At 37.3% G+C, this 21,923-nt stretch overlaps 2 protein-coding genes across 5 annotated transcripts in view; both read right to left on the bottom strand.

Annotated features, from left to right (window-relative positions):
* Positions 1-21,923, bottom strand: part of LOC118741033 (threonine--tRNA ligase 1, cytoplasmic) — a 575,984-nt gene that overhangs the window by 127,648 nt on the left and 426,413 nt on the right. The window lies entirely within an intron of this gene.
* LOC118741032 (apoptosis-resistant E3 ubiquitin protein ligase 1) overlaps positions 1,480-21,923 on the bottom strand; it is a 116,615-nt gene continuing 96,171 nt past the window's right edge. For 2 of the 3 annotated variants that reach the window (XM_036472825.1, XM_036472827.1), the window contains exons 2-9: positions 6,409-7,358; positions 6,086-6,284; positions 5,734-5,870; positions 5,244-5,679; positions 3,520-3,809; positions 2,979-3,302; positions 2,657-2,919; positions 1,480-2,550 (exon numbers count right to left, since the gene is read on the bottom strand). In XM_036472825.1, the coding sequence (XP_036328718.1) occupies positions 2,448-2,550; positions 2,657-2,919; positions 2,979-3,302; positions 3,520-3,809; positions 5,244-5,679; positions 5,734-5,870; positions 6,086-6,284; positions 6,409-7,358 (2,702 nt within the window). In that variant the 3' untranslated portion in view covers positions 1,480-2,447. The remainder of the gene's footprint in view (positions 2,551-2,656; positions 2,920-2,978; positions 3,303-3,519; positions 3,810-5,243; positions 5,680-5,733; positions 5,871-6,085; positions 6,285-6,408; positions 7,359-21,923) is intronic. The other variant, XM_036472826.1, reaches the window with a different exon arrangement.

Below are 21,923 nucleotides of genomic sequence, written 5' to 3'. Positions count from 1 at the left end.
CAGAAATGAGAATTCTACTTAGTAAGGGTTATAATTCTTAAGTGCGGACGAAGGCCGCCTACGCAGAAAGAAGTTCCGCGCAAAAATACTTCCGGTCCCCTTTTGCGGCAACACAGAAAGGAGAATTCTACTTAGTAAGGGTTATAATCCCTAAGCGCGGCCGAAGGCCGCCTACGCGGAGAGAAGTTCTGCCAAAAATACTTCCGCCCTTCTTTTCCGGCAACACAGAAAGCAGAATTCTACTTAGTAAGGGTTATAATCCCTAAGCGCGGCCAAAGGCCGCCTACTCAGAAAGAAGTTCGTTTTCATGTATGCACTATTTCGGTTTTTGTCATATGCATTACTTCGGTTTTGAGTCGAAACTGTGCATGTATGCATTACTTCGTTTTTCTCATATGCATTATTTCGGTTTTCAACCGAAACTGTGCATATATGCATTATTTCGGTTTTTTTCATATGCATTATTTCGTATGCACAGTTTCCATATGCACAATTTCAGGGTGCCTTTCTTTTTGTCGCAGCACCCAGGCTACTATGTTGGCTGTTGAAGAACTCCGGTGCTTATCTCTCGGCCGATCGCTGCCAAAAGCCTTGGATCTAGTCTTTATAAAGGTAAGGCAGAAGTACAAAAAATGCTCCGACGTCTCATCCTCTATATGGCAAGGCAAGAATGGCAAATTGGGTTGTGTGAAGGCTGACCATAATCAGCTGTTTATACCAGGTGAAGTAACTAGCCAATACATATGTAGCCTAAGCGATTTTGACCGAGTTCAACAGAGCAGGCCAGTCGTTTCGCTTCTATGCCAACTGACGCCAGTCGGAAATGCCAAGTGAAGTCAAGTCCTTCTCTACTTGGTCTTTCCATCGCAGTGGGGCCTGCCTCTTCCTCTGCTACCACCCGCAGGTTCCGAGTTGAATAGGTACTTTCAGAGCTGGTGCGTCGAAGTCCAGTGTTTGAAAGACATGGCCAAGCCAGCGGAACCGCTGTATTTTAATTCGCTGCGCTATGTCTATGTCGTTGTAAAGCTCATACAGCTCATCATTCCATCGCCTGCGGCACTCGCCAATGCGTAAAGGCCCGTATATATCGCGCAAAATTTTTCTCTCGAATACTCGAACAGCCGCCTCATCGAATGTTATCATTGTGCATGCTTCTGAGCATGAGAGGAATTTACTCCTTAATTGCCTACTTGGTGTTCATGCTGGTTCCCTTTTCTCTGTCTTAAGCTGCCAAGATAGCCTGCTGTCCAGCAGCTGGCCCAGACACTTCAACCTGTCAGAGGGCAAAAAAAGCAAACAGAAAGAACGAGCTACATAAGTAGCGCAAAATTTTGTTTGGTTTTGCTTTTCAACAAAAATCATTTCCACATTAGTATGTTTTCTACACGAAAAACCAAATCAGAGTTTTTCTATTAGATCTCATTTATTTAATTTCAGATTGTTGATTTTTTTTTTTGTTTTTCTTATTATTATTATTCTAAATTTCAACAACTACATATACATTCGCAAATCTGCAATTGCATTTAATATCATTTTCAACTACTTAAAAGACAAATTAATACAAATTAATAAAACTCTTAGGCATATTCGTTAAATAATAAAAAAGTCTCTAATAATTCAAAATCACTAGGTATTAAATTGCCTACACCTTAACATTCTTCTTGCTAGCCTTATAAATGCTTCAAATACAGTAAGTAAAGAAATAAATAAGTTCTTTTCGGGTTAAAAAAATATTTTTGGGTATTTTTAAGTTATGTATGTAACTATACCTATCACTCTCCAAGGTACATTTGTTTGTAAGTATGCACCGTTGATGCTGTTTTGATAAATTTTTAAATCTAAAACTACTAATAAACAACTTGCTGCTTTACTGTGATTTATATCTGACCAACTGATTGAGAGTATTTGACTAATTCGAATGTCGGACTTACTAAGAAATGTACTTTTCGACATAGAGAAATATATGTAGTATATATGTAGTTTTTGTTTGTGTTTCTCGTCTGCAAATTTTCATTTCGTTTCTTAGACAATATCATTAAGTTGAAATTAGCTTCAGATTATACTTAAGAATTGTAAATTTTTCGGTTGAAAATTTTTTAGCATTTTTTTTTTCTAAATTGGTTTTAAGTTACAAATATCACAATACTTGATGATGATGATATCGGTCTATACTCATTACGAATACTCATTGCTTTTTTAGTTTCTTATTTCAATTATTGCATTATATGACAGCAATATAAATTAGTAAACGAATTCACTTTGTTTAAATCAACTGTCTTACTATAAGTATTCTATAACAATTCGTAAAAGGAACACAATTTCTGATTTATTTATGTACTCATATATGTATCTGTAAACATTCTTTTCACTATTACATACTATTACATACTATTGCTGACTAGTTAGCGGTTTTGTATACTGATTAGTGATGGCAGTATGACAAAAGCTTAAACCATGCCAAAACCTTCGCTGCCTTCACTTATAGCCAAAAGAAGTGCTTTTTCAAATTGCTCGTAACTTTCGTAGTCCGGCAGGCAGAGCTGATTGAAGCTGCAGAATGAAATAAGTAAAAAGAAAAAAATAAATAAAAAGTTGTTCAAAACATTTGGGGTGAGTACATAGTACGAGTATAATTGTGAATATTGCGTTCACTTACCACGTGTGGGCCGTCGGTAGATTGCCAAATGTTGGCGCTGCTGTTATTTGAAATTGTGGATTCAATTCCTGAAAACCGCCTGGTGGCAATTGTGAGCAACCAGTAGTAAATTGCAATAAGCGCGCCATTTCGGTTTGACTAAAATTACTAACAGCCGCCCAAAACCACGCCAAAACGCGCCGAAACTCAGCGGAATTGCCATTTATGATGTGATGTGCCTTGAAGTCGGCAATCGAATATTCGCCAGTGCCGCACATTAGTAACTGAAAGGTGTTTTTGTGTTAACAAAAATGCATTTAAAATTTTTCAATGGCTAACTCACCTCCAATTCGTTCTCATCGAAAATGCTTAGCAAATTATCTGGTATAATACCGTTGAGACCCTTTAAAAATGCATCAACCTCCTCCTTAACGCTGCTACAGAGCCGCTGTTGTGCCAACGCGTCGAGATATTGATTTTTTGTTGCGTTCGAGACACGCACCTTTGACCCATTCGGCGTTAATTCGACGGTTTTGCTCAGCTGACCGCTGGTATCGTAGACCTCTTCAACAAAATACAATTCCAGTGAGTCCGTGGCATCCAAATCAGTATCGAGTATATATTTGATTTTCGACAGATATAAATCTGGATCATCTTGCTCGAAGTACTAAAAAAGTAGTAAAATTACGGATTGATACTTCATTAGGTACGCGCACACATAGCGCTTATGACAGAGCTGAGAGATGAACGTAGTATTAGCAAGCTGGTAAACGTTAAGCAAACAAATCCACTGTTTATATGCAATCTCATCTCTCAGATCCGTCATAAGCGCTCTGCGCGCGCGACAGCTTACTGTCTTCGTTGGTACAATAGTCTACACCCACCTTATAATGCACACGCAAACCAATGAGTTGTGCTAAAAATGATCGTGTAAAACGTGCTCGCACCAACTGTCGATATGTGCCACCCAATGCACTTTCATAAAGACATTTACCCACAATTTTGCCCGCGAACTCGAAATGCTTCAGCTTCAAATGTGATGGGCGATGTGGGTTTGGATGTACTAATGCTTGATGTTTATCATGAAATGTGCAGAAGAGTCCACCGCGTGGATCAAACAATGCGCTGCAAACCAGCTCGAACCATTCGCGACGCAAGCCACCCCAATCGATGCCTGTAAAGGAGGAAATACGGTGGAAAGATGATGATTTCTAAATAACACGATTTCATTGAAAATATTTATTAGCCCTAGTGGATGGCCTTTGATACTTTCCAGATAATTTCTTCACTAACCAATTACATTATATTCTAAGTGAGGTTAAAATTACGAATGGTTAAAATGTGTAGTTGTATTTAAGACCGCATTCATTCAAGAAAGGCAGACGAACCTCGATTAGATTTAGAAAATCCTAACCTACGTTTCGCTAAATTGCACCTTTACTTACCACTGTGGTATTCTGAAATACTTGCTTGAAGTGCATTTCCCAGGCTCTTCAATGAAACAAGATCGGTTGAATACTATCTCTATGGAACATAGGTTGCCCAGAGTGCAAAATCATAGCTGATCTAGCTTCATTTTTGATAGGGACAAGGTATGTTGGGCGGCAGACTCCATTGAACCAGGGAGTCGAGATCTAATCCAAAGAATTATTGAGTATATGTACATATCATCGATCCCCTGGTCTGTCTTTTTTGGACTAGTTCTATTTCGAAATATATATGTATCGTGTACCTGGAGGAGTCTTTTTCATTCCTGAATCGGGCAATCGCCCCAGGAGCCTAACCGTATCTCCCACGAGCTCCATGTCAACCATCTTCATCATCGAAACGAAATAGGTCACACAGAATCCTCAAGTAGTACGCCGGCAGCACATAGTTACATACGTCAGAAAACGTGTCCACGAACTGAAGGATGAGATCAGCGCTACGTACAATAAAAACTGGACCGGAGCAGAGAGTCAATAACCACCTCCATCATCTCATCTCGCTGCGTGAATGCCGTTAGTGGAGTTCAACGACTACCGACCCATTGCAAAGAAAGACCAAAATTACGGGTCTAAATATGTAGTAGGCTGAGCTCATACTTGCCTAGACTTAACCCCGACATACTCAACGTACATATGTACCGCCTGTGAACTTTCCGCGAATGACATTGACCACTTTTTTACATGCCGATTTTCAAAGCCACTAAACTATACTTTTTCTCCTCTTGGTCCGATACCGTCGACATTTCCTGGGTCTAGTGTTAGTTCACCTTGGCGAGCACTATTCAAAGACTATGTGAAGTACATAGACAGGTCTAACTAGAAGCTACAACAACAACAACTAAATCATAATTTTCTGATAGAAGATATCTCAGCTGTTACTTTGACGATAGCAAGGAAACTATATTCCTGTCTTGTTCTTTTATCCATAAGATATAGCAAAATAGAAATGTTCAGACTAATTTTATTCGCGTCAACAGAAAGATCTCATCTTCCACGAATACTCAATAAATTGGTAGTTGGACCCACATTGTGCGCAGGGTCATTGAAGTTGCCCACGACCATTAAAGAACTGTACCTTAATTTTCAAACTATTTCCTCTTCAACAATTAAATATTACTTGCCTTGTTCTCCTTGAAATGTCACCTCAAAGTTGCCACACCAATCGGACACCGAAAATCCCTTCGTCGCCTTCATGCTGCTCTCTAAAATCTTCTCTCGATTCACTTTCAACGCGAGCTTCTCATGATAGTAACTCGCATGAAATTTGCGTACTTCATGATAGAAAAAGTCCTGCTTATCCTTGAAGGTCTCTGAACCGCCGATGTTCTTTAACAAGAAATGCGTAAAGGTAGCCGCTATGATATTACGGTCTCGTGATGCCAACTCGATCTTCGGCTGTGCGCCATCGTCTATTATAAAAACCGGCCCATGTGGCTGTGCAGCCACGGATGGCAGAAAATGAAATTTAGTTGAAGGACACAGACGAAATGTCGCTATACGCTTAGGTATAAATTTTAATATCATCTCCTTGATAGTGACCTGAAAGATGAGAGAATTCTACATTTGAAAATTGACGCTGTCATTTAATGCGTAACACCTTCGTGTACTCACTTGTTTGGGTCCCACATAGCAGAGCACCTTTCGGGGCTTACTCTTCGGTGTGCCATAAATGCTCAACAATTTGGCTTCATAACAAATGTTATGCTTGCGTGATGCGATATTCTTATGGACGAGCGTGCTGTCGCTACCTATGACGGTGGATGAGGGAGCATGAAGCGGGTGGAAAAAGGAGAGAGAAAAAATATTTAAAATGAAAACAATTGCACGGTAACCATTGGCGTATGCAAAGGTGGAAGCGAAATTTTCAAAGTTCAACAAGCATTTTTGTATGCAGTTATTTAACTTCCGTGTTTACAAGTGATTTAGACGTGTGTGTAATCAAGCAGAACATTCAGGAACATACCACTCAGCACGATGATGTCAAAATCACCATTTGGTAGCTTCTGTTCAAGGTAGCTAATGACGGCGCGCAGACATAGCGGCTCCGGAAAAAGCGCCGTCACGGCAACACGTGTGTTCACGCGGTCATAGGTGAAGGTAATGGCGTGATGCAACTTCTCAATGGTTTCGCCATTCAAATCGAAAATCTCAACACGATAGCCCTGCATGAAAACCGAAAATGATTTAGTATTTCAAACTCATACTATGACACGCCTCAATGTAGCGCCGCCATACATTTGCACCGTACTCGCTCCTCCCACTAGCTACGACCAACTAACTACTTACCTTTACCGGATCGTCATTATCCTCGAAGTTGCACGCATTACCGAATTCATCACGCGGCTCAATGTGCAACATTGTCGGCGTTCCAGCACAGCATATCACTGTGCTGGCCGGGCGTATAAAGCGCGATCGACGCGCATCTATGGGGCCTGGCACAAAAGTTTTGGTAAACGGCGAACCAGAGATGTGACTGGAGCCGATGAGCACTGAAATTTTATACTGTCCCGCTGTGCGTACAGTAAATTTCACTTTGGCGATATTTGCATTATTCGGATCTGTTGATGAGCCTAGCTCGCTAATGGTCACCACCTTGCGTGTACCCTCGGTGACTTCGACGAAAAATTGATCAGTATCACAGATGGGATAAGGCTGTCCGTTGCGTTGAAAGAAGCGTACAATGAAGCACATTGTGCCGCCCACTGGCGCTGGGTCCTTCCAGTCCCACTGCACTTTACAATTGGCCGGCAGTAAATATTTACCAGTCACATATTGTAGTAGTGAGTGGCGCGCTTCTGGCGCCAGTGATGGCTGTGTCATGGCGGCAAGCGTCACTAGGCCAGCGACCGATACGGATACGACTAGCATGCCACCCCATGTCCAAGCGTCTTGATGTTGACTCGATTTCACAACGGTCGACCAGAGTTGTGCTTTCAATGCATCCAATTGCGCTTTGGATGTGGGCAGGTTTTGGCGTGCTTGCGACCATATTTGCCAATCTTTGCCGAGTATTTTACTCGCACGTGAATCTTCTAACCAATATACGTCTTCCAATGAGGCTACTTCGACGGCTAGTAGCCGTTGATAGTGATGCTGTAGGCGATGGTCGCGTAACCATTCGCGTAAGATAAGTTTCTGTTGTAAATGTAAAGCGGCGCGCTGTAGGCGTTGTTCATCGCCGGGCGGCAATTCGGGTAGACGCTCCGGATCGCCACAACTGGACAAAGAGGAGATGCCTGAAAGGTAGAAGAAAGATGTTTTTAGTAAGGCAAAGTATTGTACAGAGGAATTCATTAAGATGCAAGATTTGGTATAGGCTGCTCGAATAAGTTCCATAACAAGAATAAAAGTTTTTTTTTTTGCAATCTTATCTCGAAGGAGCCCTTAACCTAAGATTGGTTAGGCAGAGATGTGTCGAGATGATTGCTGTATTTAGCAATTCTTTTCTTGTTGGCGTAGGTTGATTCTTACGATAAAATGAGAAGATCTGGTATTTTGGAAAGTTTGGTCAAGTTTTGATAGGAAACCAACCGGGTTCGTATAAAAAATGGCACTGAAGATGGCACCACGCCCAAACCGGTTTGTCTTTAAATCAATTATGAGAAGGGGTGACGTAAATTCGTTCCAAAATACATCAACTTCCGTAATTTTTAGAAAATCTGGCCACCATTCCTTGCTAACGACGCAGGTGCATACAGGCAGGCTATCAGCTATTTATTGGATCTCTGCTTTTCATAGCTGTTATCAGACTGACAGAATTGCTGGATGGATTTCTATATGCTTGCGGCGCCAGGAGGTTACTAATTTTTCTACATATCTAGTCTTTTTCTAGTACCACAATTTCTTAAGATCTTACAGTCCTCGTAGATAACCAGCCATTAAGGTGGGAAGAGTATCCAACACCATTTTTTATGAAAGATAGAGTTGGAAAAAAGTTGAAATAGTCATTCGGTTCGGTGTTGTAGCGCGGAGCTACGGCACATTACGGCTGCTACGGGTACTATGCACATCTGAGGTTATCAGTGCCATAGTTGGCTCCGAGTCATACGAAATTTCGTAACGCAAGGGAATTCCAACTAAGTTTCAAGGCTAGAATAAATTTTCCTATTGGCTTTTTCCGCCGCTGGTGGTGCACCTAGCCAAAGTTAAAATATTATGGATTGTATGCTGGGAGTGAGAACATTATCCTGCCACGATCTTGAACTCGAAACCTGTCCGGTTTAGAAGTTTATGAAGCATTCATGCTGAAGACGTATTTTTTTTGTGGCCAACCACATTCAATAACGTTCACCGGCCCAAAAGCTTTGAGTCCCTAAAACTACGATTTGTGGTCATGGAATTGACTGTTTAGGAACCTTTATGGGTTGGGCTAGAGGACGTTACTGAATAGACTTACGTCTTTAGGAAGTGTTAGGTGAGTTTTTTTCTACAAACGACAATCATCTAAACCTGCCCTAACGTATCATCCTCATTATAGAGAAGGATTCTCCAAAAGCGGAAGCTCCATTCAAGGCAATCGGCACAAGTATTCAACTCAACTGCGACAACTCATTCCTGTAAGGGATATGTAGTCTGGTCTGTCGTGTCGTGAATTTCTGTCATCACATGGAAGAATTTTTAAAACTGGCTTGGTTTAGAAATAAATGAGGAAAGTTCGGCAAACTTTTTTAATTTCATTTCCAAACTTTATTTTGCATACCCGAAATCGATAAAATTTACTATACTATTTTTGCTTGCACGACTTTTACAATGTATAACTACAACAGTTCTCTCACACCTTTCTTTTAATAAAAATAATTTGAGAAATTATACCCAATGCCACTTTAATTTATACAAAGGAGCCTTAACTTACCCCATCAATCAACAACTATTTGCACAGTCATAAAAACGTACCTATTTATTATGTATATTAACAGCCGGTAATATAAATAAAGTTTTGTTACGACACTTGACACAAAAACAAAAATTATCCTAAAAATATTTAGTATGACTACTTAAGTATATTGGACTAAAATTGGCATCGATTATTGACAAAGCCATTTTCATAACCGCAACTGCCAATCAATTACCTAAATATGTATGCACCTTTCCTTATTCCTTCGTAAGTTTGGCTGATTGTGAGTGAGAAATATATACTCGCAGTTAAGGTAATTTTTGGTGCGACCAATTCAAATTAGCCGTCAATATTTTCGAGGTTTTACTAGCAACAAAATGGGTAGTGAAATATTCAAGTGAGTGAGTGAGTGAGTGAGTGTGAGTAAGTAAATTACATACTTATAGGTAACAAGTACTACGGCACGCTTTATCACAGACGCCGATCTCAACTACCATTTAGATATACTTTTGCTAAAAGTTGAAACGTTGCATTGGTCACCGAGGACAAGGTCGAGGTGAACCTCACGCGCGCTTAAGTGTATATTTATCGGTGTGTGTGTGTGTAAGGAATGTTGACGCACAGTAGCCGCAACTAAAAGGTGAAATTGTCGAAAGTAGAAAAGCATAGTTAAATAAATAAGTATGTATGACGATGAGATGATGATGACCTCATAGACCCAGCACTTTGGGAAGCACGCAAAGATGTGCCCACTTGCAAATATACCCAAATATGAAAGGCAACCCAGCTGACCAAAAAGTTTTCAGTTTAAACATCAAATACATAAGTAGTAGCACCCAAGTTCAATTCCCGGGGCGACCCACCAACAGGCAAATGCCAAGGGTGTACCACAATATCTCCAAAATCAAAATCAAAAGATTTAAAGTTTCTTGCTTCATATTTTGTATTTGTTGATAAAATAAATCAAATAAATCAAATTATTCGGTTTTTTCGAAACTTTCTAATTTTTTTAAGAAATTTTTTGAGACTTTTTGAATTTTTCCGAGTTTTTTTCTGGACTTTTCGGAAGTTACTCTGGTTTTATCGTGGGTTGTACGGAACCTGTCGGAGGTTTTCAAGCCGAACTGTGCATTTACATTTTCTTCCTTCTTTCGTGCATTCTATGAATACCTGAAAACTAAAAAAAAAAGTGTGCCTAAGCCCCACCAAAATCGGGAAATTTCCTTTGAATCATTTTTAGTTCGTTGCATATTGCTGAAATTCGCGGTAATCTTAATATTAGCCTTAGTCTTAGTCTTTGCCATTGTCGCCGTCCTCGTACTCGTCTTCGCTTTGTACTCGCTTTCGTCTTCGCGTTCGTCTTGGTCATCGTATCGGTCTTCGTCATAGTACTCGTTGTAGTTTTCGCACAATAGTAATGGGGGTTGCGGTGCATACCTCTTCAATTATCTATCTGGTATTAACTTCGTAGTCCTCTTTGTCTACATATTCGTATTCGTCTCAGCTTTCGTATTCGCAATCGTCTTCTTATTCGTCGTCGTCTTCGCCCTCGTATATTTTTCTTCGTACTAATCTTCGAATTAGTCTCCGAATTCGTCTTCGTTTTGGTCTTGGTCTTCATATTCGTTTTCATGTTCTTTGCAATTTTTCCCCGGAGGGTTCAAAATGGAGATTGTAGTCTATTTTACTCTATGACATGGCAGTCTGATTGACATCCCGGGATTAGTTCGCAATAATAAATAAACTATCTAAGGTTCAGAGGTTGGCGTACTGGATGGTCAGAGTGGCTTTACCCTCAGCGGCAGTAAATGCGCTTGCTGCACATTTTCCAGAAATATGGAAGATATTCCTGCAAACATTCCGAGGAATTATTTCCACAGAGAGATCCGCTCTAGCAGCGAATGCGAGGAGGACATAATCTTGAACTTGTATCGTAATTCAGTGGCCCCATACACCGATGGCTCCAAATAAAATCTTAGGGTGCGACGTCGGCGGTAATCGCAAGAGCTCTCAGTCTCAAACTCAGTTTTTTATTGCCGAAATTCAAGTTAAACTGGCAACAAGCAAGGAAGTTGCTGATCGATTATTTTCTTTGTCCAGGCAGTCACGCAGTGTAGACATACTCTAAATGAGGTGGCAAGGATGCACGTTACAGATTTAATCTCAAAGATTAGTATAAATATTTATTAGGTAGATGAACTGACAAGGAAGAGGGATACCCGATTGCTTGCAATCAGTGCCGCTCTGAATGCGAATATTCGGCTATCATTTAGGTAAAATAAGATGCAGTCCCACATTTGCTAGAGAACGTGCGCCAACTGAATGGGTGTGTAGTCGAATGACCTCTGTGGCGATGTACAGGAAATCGAGATTGAAAAATATTATCCACATAAGTCATTGCTCCGTGATGTCAGCATTCGTTCCGATATTCGTTCTAAGTATCACTAATTTTGTGAGTTTCTGGCTAAACTGAGTTCAGCTAGGATCAACGATTTTGTGACCTTCATCAGAACGACAAATCGGTTCCACTTCTGGTGAAAGGAAAATTGTAAAGCACTTCTCTTACGCTATCACAATGGGTCCATAACGGTCGAAATGTGCTCTCTCCAAAGCTGGATGAGGGCGGCCGCGATAACCTACCTACCTTCCTTTTCAGACGCAAAATTTCTTTTCGCACCTCGTCGTAGTCCTGGTCCAAAAGCCTTCTATAAGTCGCACAACTTTCTGATAAAGTTTTAAACATTTCAAGCTTCTTGCACTAAATGCACCCTATGCAACCGTTAGACGTTGAACTTTCCTTGTATTGGATGCAAATAGATTTTTTGTTTTGTTCTTGGATAGGGCGTAAGTCCAAAATACTGGACAAGTGCCTTCCGTCTATTAATATGATTGTTTTGGTTTCTCGGCTTTCGATTAAGAGACACCCAGATGAATAATTCTATAATGGAACCTACTGCTGTAGACTACAATGCTTCCGACCCCAACAAAGTCTATCAGTCTCAGTCTGTTATGAAATGACTGAATTTTTCGATGGAGGTACCAAATATCATCTTTTTGCCCACTCTGACATTGATATCGCTAAGCACGATTTTTGTATCGCAATCGTAGGTGCGCTCCAAGCGCCAGTAGCAGTGGTCTTTCGACACATCGTCCATCTCATAGGAGGGCGCGTGGTGCTGCTGAATAATCTTGATTTCACATGGATTGTGGCGAGATGTTTGACTACCGGTATGAACGACAGTAGCTACCGACAAAGTCTCTCTACCATTACAAATCCAACGCCGAATTTGGGTTCATTTAAATGTTAGCTGTAGGTCCCGCGTCTTTCTTATCTTGCCCCGTTCAGTGCATTCTTTGGTTGCAGCCTTAATATTCGTGCGGACTTCGATCAGCTAGGCAGAGGGTCCTTTCCTTTTAAGATTCAGAACATTCCAGATGCATCCGCTTTAACTGGAGCACAAATTTTTATTAGGTTAGGTTAGAAAGGCGCATACGAATGTCTCGTACTACCACTCGGAGGTAGACTTACCCATTGTGAATGCCCTCTATGAGTGTGAGGAGGAGGCACATACTTCTAACCGAAGTTATTGCATATTGTCAGTGTATGTTCAACAATTTATTATCCCGGATAAAGCTGTGAAGCTCCCATATTTTTACTTCCGCCATCTCTCCCAAACTATTGAAAAATCGTGATCCCAAATGTTTGAGACGCTTTGTCTGGAGAGCTCGGCATTGACATTGGAAGTGGTAAATCGATACCACTTCTTCTTCATTCCGAGCATTGATGTTATAGTGCCCTGTACCGACGCCGGTTAGAGCTCTTACTGCAGATTTCTTTAGCATCAATATTTATTCAGTGCGACTCTTATTGAGTCTCGGAAAATCAGTGGTAGTAGGTAGTTATACGCCTAGCTAATTTGAATTTCCGAGCCTTGTCTAACCATCGTATCGGCTATTTCCTTCCTTTCGATATTTCTTTGTCCATTAACCCAGTAGAGATAGGTCTTAACGTGACTCAGTGAAGCCAGCGTTACACGACATTTCCTACCTACTTTTGACTTTACTACCTTGGCACCTAATGCTTTCAATGCCGCCTGCCTGTCAGCGAATATAGGGACGTTTCCTGACAGAGACTTATCTACTATTCCTTATGAGACAAGCCGCCTTGTCTATGGCAAAGATCTCCGCCTGACAGACACTGCCGATATCGGGCAGGGAATAGGTATGATTGCCGTATTTGCAGTTGCCTCCTTTTTCCATCTTTGAGCCATCGGTGTAGATGGAAATACCATTATTTACCGACAGTAGACCGGCCGCCCAATCTTTCCTAGTTGGAAAATGTATGAGAATCTTTAATAACATTTTTATTAATTTATATTCGTACTCCTTCTAGAGCACTCGTGTCTTTTGCTGACTGACTTAACATTTTTACGAACATTTCCAAATGTGACTTTTGTGTTAATTCTGTGATGGCATACGAATGAAAATAAAATAAAAATGCTCGCACCAGTAAACAGTCCCTAATACTTACTTTCACGTAAGTGACTAGAAGCAACAACTGCCGGTCGGGCTAACTAGTACATATAATAGCGAGCTTGCGTGACTTGAATTTTCAATCAGCAGTAGCCTACTTTTAGGGGAATGTACAGGTACGAAAAAATTTCTAAGCAGAAGTTGGCAGAAAAACGAAGCGTTTCCGGAATTTTTCTTGATTTTTCTACTTGATAAAAATTATGGAAGTGGATACTTTCTTTTCTTTGTGCACAGAAGGGTAACGAGGCATAAGGAGTATAATATTTAGTTAATTAATTAGCTATTTATAAACCATTAACTGTATTTGCCGTGTCCTTATTGCAAATATAAATAAATTTTCTGAAAATATCCAATCAATCCTACAGTTTTAAGCGAAAACATCCTGACATCTACGAAAACACAATATTTGTGTAAGTTACATTCTTTCTTCTGTGATGGATTGCTAACAACATAGAGTGGCATGCGCACACATACAAACAAAATTTATACACACATTTTTATATACATATGTACATTAAGGCGTATCACAAAAAAAAAGTTTAGTCTGTGTTAGATTTATTTGAACACTTATGTGTGTTGAGAGAAAATTTTGGGTCGAAAAAGTTTTTTAGGCACACGCTAAAACAGCTGAATCGCGTTTTTTGCTATAACTTTCTTATTTGAAGTCCGCTTTTTTAAATTTTTGTTTTTGAATAAAGCCTAGCACTTTTTAGCAAAGTCGTCATCATTTTGTGAGAGTTTTAGATTTATAGTGTAAAAAAAAGAACTAGGGATGGTATTTCCAAAATTAGTTAAGGTGTAAATCAAAACAGTTTTGAAGGCCAAAACTGTTTAATGGTCAATTACAGTTCAGAGCGAGACCTTTTCGGTGACATAAAGATTTAAAAAATCTGACTTCAAATAAAAATTTTATTTGATTTTGGCGATTTTAGCGGGTGCCTAAAAAAATTGTTGCACCCAAAATTTTTTTTCTCGACATAAGTGTTCAAATAAAACTGACACATGCCCAAATTTTTTTTCTTTCATATATTTGGTGATACGGCTTAATGCACATACAACATATGGATGTTGTGTTGTACAGTGTTATTTTTACGTGTAGTCCTTTTATTGATTTCTTTTGTGTACAAACAAAGCAATAAATTTTCTTAGAATGACGTGCGAGTTTGAAAATAGCAGAAAACGACGAGCTTAACAAAAGTAAAGCATGGAAATACAATCAGTTTTGTGTATTTACTTATCGCACAATAACAAAGACGATTCATAGCGTAAGGACTAGGGATGTCAATCCCGGGATTAGTCGACTTAAATCCCGGGATTGCTGGAAAAAATTTTTTTGTTAGCCAATTAAATTTTTATCACAATTATCCCCTCCAAGGGCAAAACAAGAATTTTTTGCTAAAATTTCTTTAAGATCGCTTTTCCATCAAAAGAGGGAATAATTTTGCTTCGCTCAAAATGGAATAGGTGATGCACTTATATATTTATTTTTTACTAAATGTGTTAACTTTTTTATTATTACTTAAATATACTGATAATATCTTAAATTGATCTCAAACAGTGATTTAAAAAATTTTATATAGTTACATAGGCAGTTACTGCTGTACCAAATACAGTCACTTACAAAAATATTTTGCATCGATTTTTTTTGCAATATTCAAAATATTTATTTTTCATGTATTTTTTTGTTAATTAAAAAAAATATATAGCTCATTTTACAACAAAAATCATGTAAATCAAAATTTCACAATTTAGAGAAAGTTGGTTTAAGTTCACCAAATTATCATAAAAATATCAAACTTTTTAATCATAATTTTTACAAAAAATTCTATTATGCATTTTTATATCCCATTCAATTTAATACAATAAAGTGCAATTTTAAAGTTGCTAAAAACTCCCTTGATTTTTGAATTTTTTTTACTGACGATGTTTGGCATTTCCTTCCTTATAACGAATTTTTTTGTGGCAAAAAAAAATATATAAAATGTCAACGGGATGTTTTAGCAACTTCAAAATTGCACATACGTATATATTTTTTTAAATTAACAAAAAAAAAATACCATGAAAAATATTCTGAATATTGCAAAAAAAAATCTATGCAAAATATTTCTGGGAGTGACCGTATATACATTTGTACTTGTAGTACAAAAACTATGTTATAAATTAATGAGGATATGTACATACATACATGTTTGTCAAATTTTATGTTTGTTTTTTGTTGATTGAAAATACTGATTTATCGCCTTATAAATTGTACTTTTTTTTGTTATATCAATCTGATTTAAAATACTATAATAGGATGATCACAGATGTGTTGCACTTTTACCTGAATTTCGGGACAATCCCGGGATCGACAAAACCCCGAAAATTGACATCCCTAGTAAGGACACAATGCTAAAAGAAAACATACACATATACAGATGTATATTTATATTTCCATTGATTCCATTATAGTTTATTTACATATATTTGGCATCTTTGCTTGAGTGCATAAGGATGAAATCGGTAACTTGATTGGCTGAAAAAACGAGTGGGTTAAAGGTGCAGATGAGCACTTTAATTCAAAGGGTGTATAAAACTTTTTCGGAATATATGAGAAGAGAAAAAATTTTGGGAAAAAAGAAAATGCGGAAATGAATTAATAATAAAGAAAAATATATGTATAATAACCACATCAAAGGATATATGATCTCGGAAATTGAATCTCAAACTATTTGTTCATAGCTCAACTGAACTTAGGCTAGAAACTGACACTTATCAAGCCCAGAAGTTCAGAATTTTCCAAAAGGCGGACTGGCAAAAGTCTGGGTTGTGGTTTGAAACGAGAAAACCCTAAATTTAAAAACCTCTAATAAAGGTAACGAGTACTTTGATTCCTTGCTTTGAGCAAAAATATTCCGCAGAGAAGAAGCAGGCAGGGCGAAGCGGTTCGATGACGGAAACGGATGAACTTACCAGATTTGATGTAAGGCCCAGAAGGCTTTTGGATAGAGCGTTAACAGCTCGTAAAGAAAAGTAATCCGAGTATCTTATCTCGTGGAAGGAATTTGAGAGAAAAATTTCAACCACAAAATTAAGGCAGGCAATATGAAAGAGCCTATCAGGCTGCGGAAGGTACTTCTATTAGATCTAATGGTCAGAAAATGCGATGGATCTTATGTATATCGCATCGCTCACCCTTACAAAACACTCTCTTGGAAACCCATTTTCCATAAGGCAGAGGCGAAAAGAGCCATTAGACTAAATTGGTACTTATTATCACAGGTAGTAACTGAAGAGTTAGTGAAGGTGTCACCCGGCCCATATGATGGGGAGGAGCATGTAGCGCACCGTTGAAAAGTACGCCACAGCCAAAGTTTTGGTGGATAATCTCTTCAATACGTTTCGACACCGAAGTAGCAACCGGATTTCAGTGAGCCCGAAAGAACAACTCATTCGATAAGGACTTTAACGGAGCTGCAGGGTAGATTTACCGGGCAGATTTAGACTTTTTATATGGGTTTAGCTTTTAGCTTTTTCTTAAAATTATTTCCCTTTTTAGCATTTTATTTTTGCTCAAAATATTACTTACAAATGTAAATAGTGTTAAACGTTTAATTTTAGTATTAGGTATGGAATGAAAAATATATATACAAATATTCAAATTCATCTTTCAGCTTTCAAAAGTTACACTTCGGAAGACATAATGAAAGGTTTCTGAAGCTTCGACTTTACTGGTTTTTGAGCTCTTTCGCCACTCTAATGCTCTTAAGGAATGAGCGAACGGTAAGCAGTGGTTGCAAGACGACACCGGTGAATTTCTACGCGGTTGGGTCGAAGCTTGGGGGAAGTGCCGATGGATGGTTCTTTTGTGCAGAGCACTATTCATCAAGCTTTAACTTAGGCTTCCAGATCACTGTATTGTTTCCCAGGCAGAGCTGGTATTAAGGAAGCACTCGATTGTGTGCTAAACTACTCGACGTTGGCAAGGAAATTTTCTCCACTCAGACTCATTTGGGTACCAGACCCTCTCGATATTGCAGGGAATCGCGTTGCGGATAAGTTGGCCCGAAAAGGTAACCTCGAGTTGATTCCACCGGATAAATAGTGGGTGTATGTTCTCTTTGGCGAGTGTATTGAAAGGATACTAAGCTATTGATTTTGAAAAATGTTTACTTATAAGTTAAGTAACAACGTACTTGTTTTTCCTAATATAAAATTGCTAAAAAGATGCACAACTGCAAGCAAATCATAAGCAATGCAATAAATAATGAATTTTTTAAATTGACGGTTTTACATTTTTTTCGTTTTTCTTTTTCTTAAAACCAGCTCAAAATATATACATGTATATTAATGTATTTTGAGAAGATTTTGAACACTTTTCAAAGAATATGTATTATGGCACCATAACTTTGGAAGGGATTTGATTTCCTTCTTTATACATGTAAAATTATTTTTCGGAAGTTTTTCCAAGCGGAAGATAATTTGAAATTTAAATGGTCTTACTTGCTATAGGAAAATCAGAAAAGTAAAATTTTTTCAAAATACGAAAAAATTGCACAGCAAAGTGCATACTATCAGCACGTAAGAACAACATGTAGAATAATAAATAAACAATATGATCTAGCATGCACAGCGCAGACGTGCAATTTTTTTTTTTTATATATGTACTTTTTTTTTGGAAATTTTCATCGCATGCATAATGCACAATTATTTATAGTTTACTGCAATATTTCCCTTCAACGCAAAAGGCGAGGAAAATGCTGCACTAATTATTTAGTAGCACCTCATTCGAAAATATGTATCTATATATATATATCCACACAAACATACATACATATATAACTACTTGAAAGCCTAGAACGAAAAGTGGGTGGATTCCAGCAAGTGGGTATAGCGGCACAATGCCGTTTAAGAGGGTGTGACGACATTGGTGGCGCCAGCATACGAGATGGGCATTTTGCATATTTAATGGGCACACATCCTATCATAACATATGTAAGCCATTTAAGTACATTTACATAAAACACTTTGGCATAATAAATATTTGCATATCGGTGTATAGTATATTTATGCTTTTGTATGTAAATATGCACATTAGACCGTACCACCCTAAGGCTAAAGTACTTTTGCAAGGTAATTTTGATTTTATTTTTAGCCGCACGTAGGATCTTAAAGTTGGATCTTAAAGTTGGATCTACGAATGTTTTTGCCTTGAGGAGAAGTTTTTTTTTTTGGTTCCAAAGTTCATTGACCTCAAGTATCACGTTCTATCACCCTAACGTACTACCCTAAAGTAGGAAGTATTTGTACATATCATTCCAGTCGAACTATTTATAATTTTTTTTTGTCGGATGTCACCGAAAAATTTAAAAAGACAAGCCCAAGGTTCGTCCTAAATTTTCTTTTTTTTTCAGAATTACCTTGCAAAAATACTTTATACTCTGAGGTAAGTATACGGCGAACTGGTTTTTATTTGCTTGTTAGGTGCTACTGTCTAATGTACATACATACGTATATGATGCTAAATAAATTTGCATATGAATATGTGCAAACTATTCTGTAAGAAAGTTTTCCCAGAAGAACACTTTGCTGTTGACATGTAAAGAAAATATATGCTTGTAAGAAAAAATGTTATACCGATTTGTGTTTTTTTTGCTTGCCACTTATTTATTCCATTCTTTCTATGCTATGTTTAATATAAATTTATACATAAGTGTATATATATCTTGCTTCACCTAATACGACCGCTGTGGCTGAGTGATTAGAGGTGCGTACTATCACACCGAAAGAGCTGCGTTCGATCCCTGGTCCGAGAAAAATCTTAATTTGGAAACGAAAAGCTTAATATGTATGTCACAATTTTTGCTTGTTCCATAGACTAAATTGTGCATAGTACGTTTGTATATAACGGTGGACCTTAAAATATCAACATTTAAATTTTGTATGGAACACCCCTTTATTTTGTTTTACATAAATACAGACATCCACAAGAATTAAAAAAAAAAAAAAATATAGGGGTTTGAAAAAATATTTTTTTTAAGTCGCAAAATTCAACAAAACTTTGACTCTAAATCTGATAAATTTTACATATATTCTTGAAACTTATTCATATAAATTTATAAACTCGCTGAGCACTAGCTGGTCAAAGTCAAAATTTTGTTGAACTTAAAAAAAAAAAATTTTTTTAAAGTCTGGTAACGATCCCCTTATTTTTTTTAATTTTTAAATTTTCGTGGATGCCTTTGTTTTGTACGTTTAATCAAAATAAAGGGCTTCCCCATGATGTTGATATTTTAAAGACCACCCTAGTGTGCATACATATGTAAATTCAGTTAAAAAATATGTTTGTTAAAATTTGTTTTGTAGAATGTTTAGAATGCTAGATACTGGACATTAAAGCCGAGACCGCGAATAACTGTTATGAGTACGGTGACCATCCGTCCTTTATTTTAAAAGGCAGTCCTTTATTTTAACCCCCTGCCCTTTATAATTTTTTTCAAAATAAAGGACGCCTTTTGTCCTTTATTTCTTAAAGTGTCCTTTAAATCAGCTCTGCATTTTTCAGAGGTAAATTTTTAAACACAGAATATGAAAAATATAAATATGTCCCTTATAAAATATAATGAAAAATTCGCCGGTTCGTTTCGCACCCCACTAAAGGATTTTTATTTAATAGGTATTTTTTGCACAATCTATAAAGCACAGGGAAAGTTGTGCCCAGGATCGTGTTGCACGCTGAGTTTCCAGTTCCACTGAAAGAGAACAATAAACCCCCTGATGCACAGTGGTTCAAAACTGGCGTGTAGTGCTCGTAATTCACTGGAGCCTTCATTTTTTTCACTTAGTTTGATAATTTTCTTTTTATGAAAACTTATAATATTTGCAAGAGACCAGTTGAGCCCGATTTGTGAATTTTTATTTGATTATATTAAATTTTTTAGTCCTAAATGCAGAAAAAGTGTAAATTTTGAAGAAAATGTATTCTCCTGTCCCAGTTAGTAAATGTTACATAACAAAGACTAGCTGAAAACGATTGTATGGTTCCCCAAAACGAAAAAATTACAAAAAAAAATGTTTGAAATGTTATCAAAAAATTTTCACCAAAATATTTTTTTTTTGGTTTTTAGTAAAAATTTGTTGAAAATGAAGACTACGGTGAATTATGAACATTAAATTCCAATTTTGAACCACTGTGTGCTGGCTTCGGCGTGCAATATGAATTATGGTAAACGCATTTTGGCAGCAAAGGATGGCGAAGTCCTGGAAAAGGATTTTGCTTCATTTTCGGAATCGGTTAATTTAATAGCAAATATTTGATTTAAATTACGATATGGGTAAGGTACTTTTATCATACAAGTTGTATGTACGCATTCCCAAATCATTTTGAAAGAAATGTCTTTTATTTTACGTTGGTTAATATGGTCACCGGAGTTATGGGTGCAAATTTGTTTCAAATAAATCAACGTGAAGGAGTGCTCAGAAATATGTGATGTAGTATATGAAAATGATCGTCTTTTAGTGATCTATACATATGTGCAATAAAACTAAATTTTATAATTTTTATGTTTTTCATAAAATTTAAGAATTATTTCATGAGTTCTATGTTTGCTCGTAAAATAATACTTACTTGCTGAGTTTTATTTTTCCTTAAATAAATAAAACTTATGAAATGAGTTTTGTTTTTCGCTCAGAAATAAAACTTCGAAATAACAATTATTGTTGAACTATAAATAAAACTCATTTCATAAGTGTTATTTATTGAAAGAAAAATAAAACTCAGCAATTAAGTATTATTTCGCGAGCAGACATAGAACTCATGAAATAATTATTAAGTTTGATGAAAACGATAAAAATGAAAACCTAATGATCAAGTGAAGATTTTTTCAATATCGCTTACAACTGTTAAAACGGTCCTTGCATTAAAGGATTTTGTTAGTTGACATTAATTTGAAATCACAAGCTATTATGTCAGAGTTATCATTTGTATTCCGGCGTCACGTTACAAATGCTAAATATCCAAACCACATTCAGTATCAGCAACCAAGGTTGATGGTTCTTGTTGTAATATCCATGCTAGTAAATGTAGATGTGAAACCACAAACACAATAGCATTTATTTCTTATATATAAATGTTTCACAATATTTGGCATTGAATTTTAAATTACTGCATCATTGTCATCAGATGTCCTTTCAATTATAAGTATGTAGAATTCATTTCTTGGCAATTGACAATGGAGGACAAATGAATTGGTTGGAAAAAAATAAAAAAATAAAAAAAATTATGAGCTATTTTCTTACTTGTCATTTTCTTTAATCAAATTTATCTCTTCTACATATTCGCTATATTCTGGTCTCTGCATTACCTAAAGTCTTAATTCTTCTTAGCCTTAAATACCAAAGCTTTCATACACGGTGGGCAGGAAGCGAATATAGGTTGCATAAAAATGTCGACAAA

Source organism: Rhagoletis pomonella, unplaced genomic scaffold, assembly GCF_013731165.1.
Source record: "Rhagoletis pomonella isolate Grant_MI unplaced genomic scaffold, Rhpom_1.0 Rhpom_scaffold_00006, whole genome shotgun sequence".
NCBI lineage: Eukaryota > Metazoa > Arthropoda > Insecta > Diptera > Tephritidae > Rhagoletis > Rhagoletis pomonella.
The sequence above is the reverse complement of the archived record's forward strand: the minus strand, read 5'-3'. Positions and strand labels throughout refer to the sequence as shown.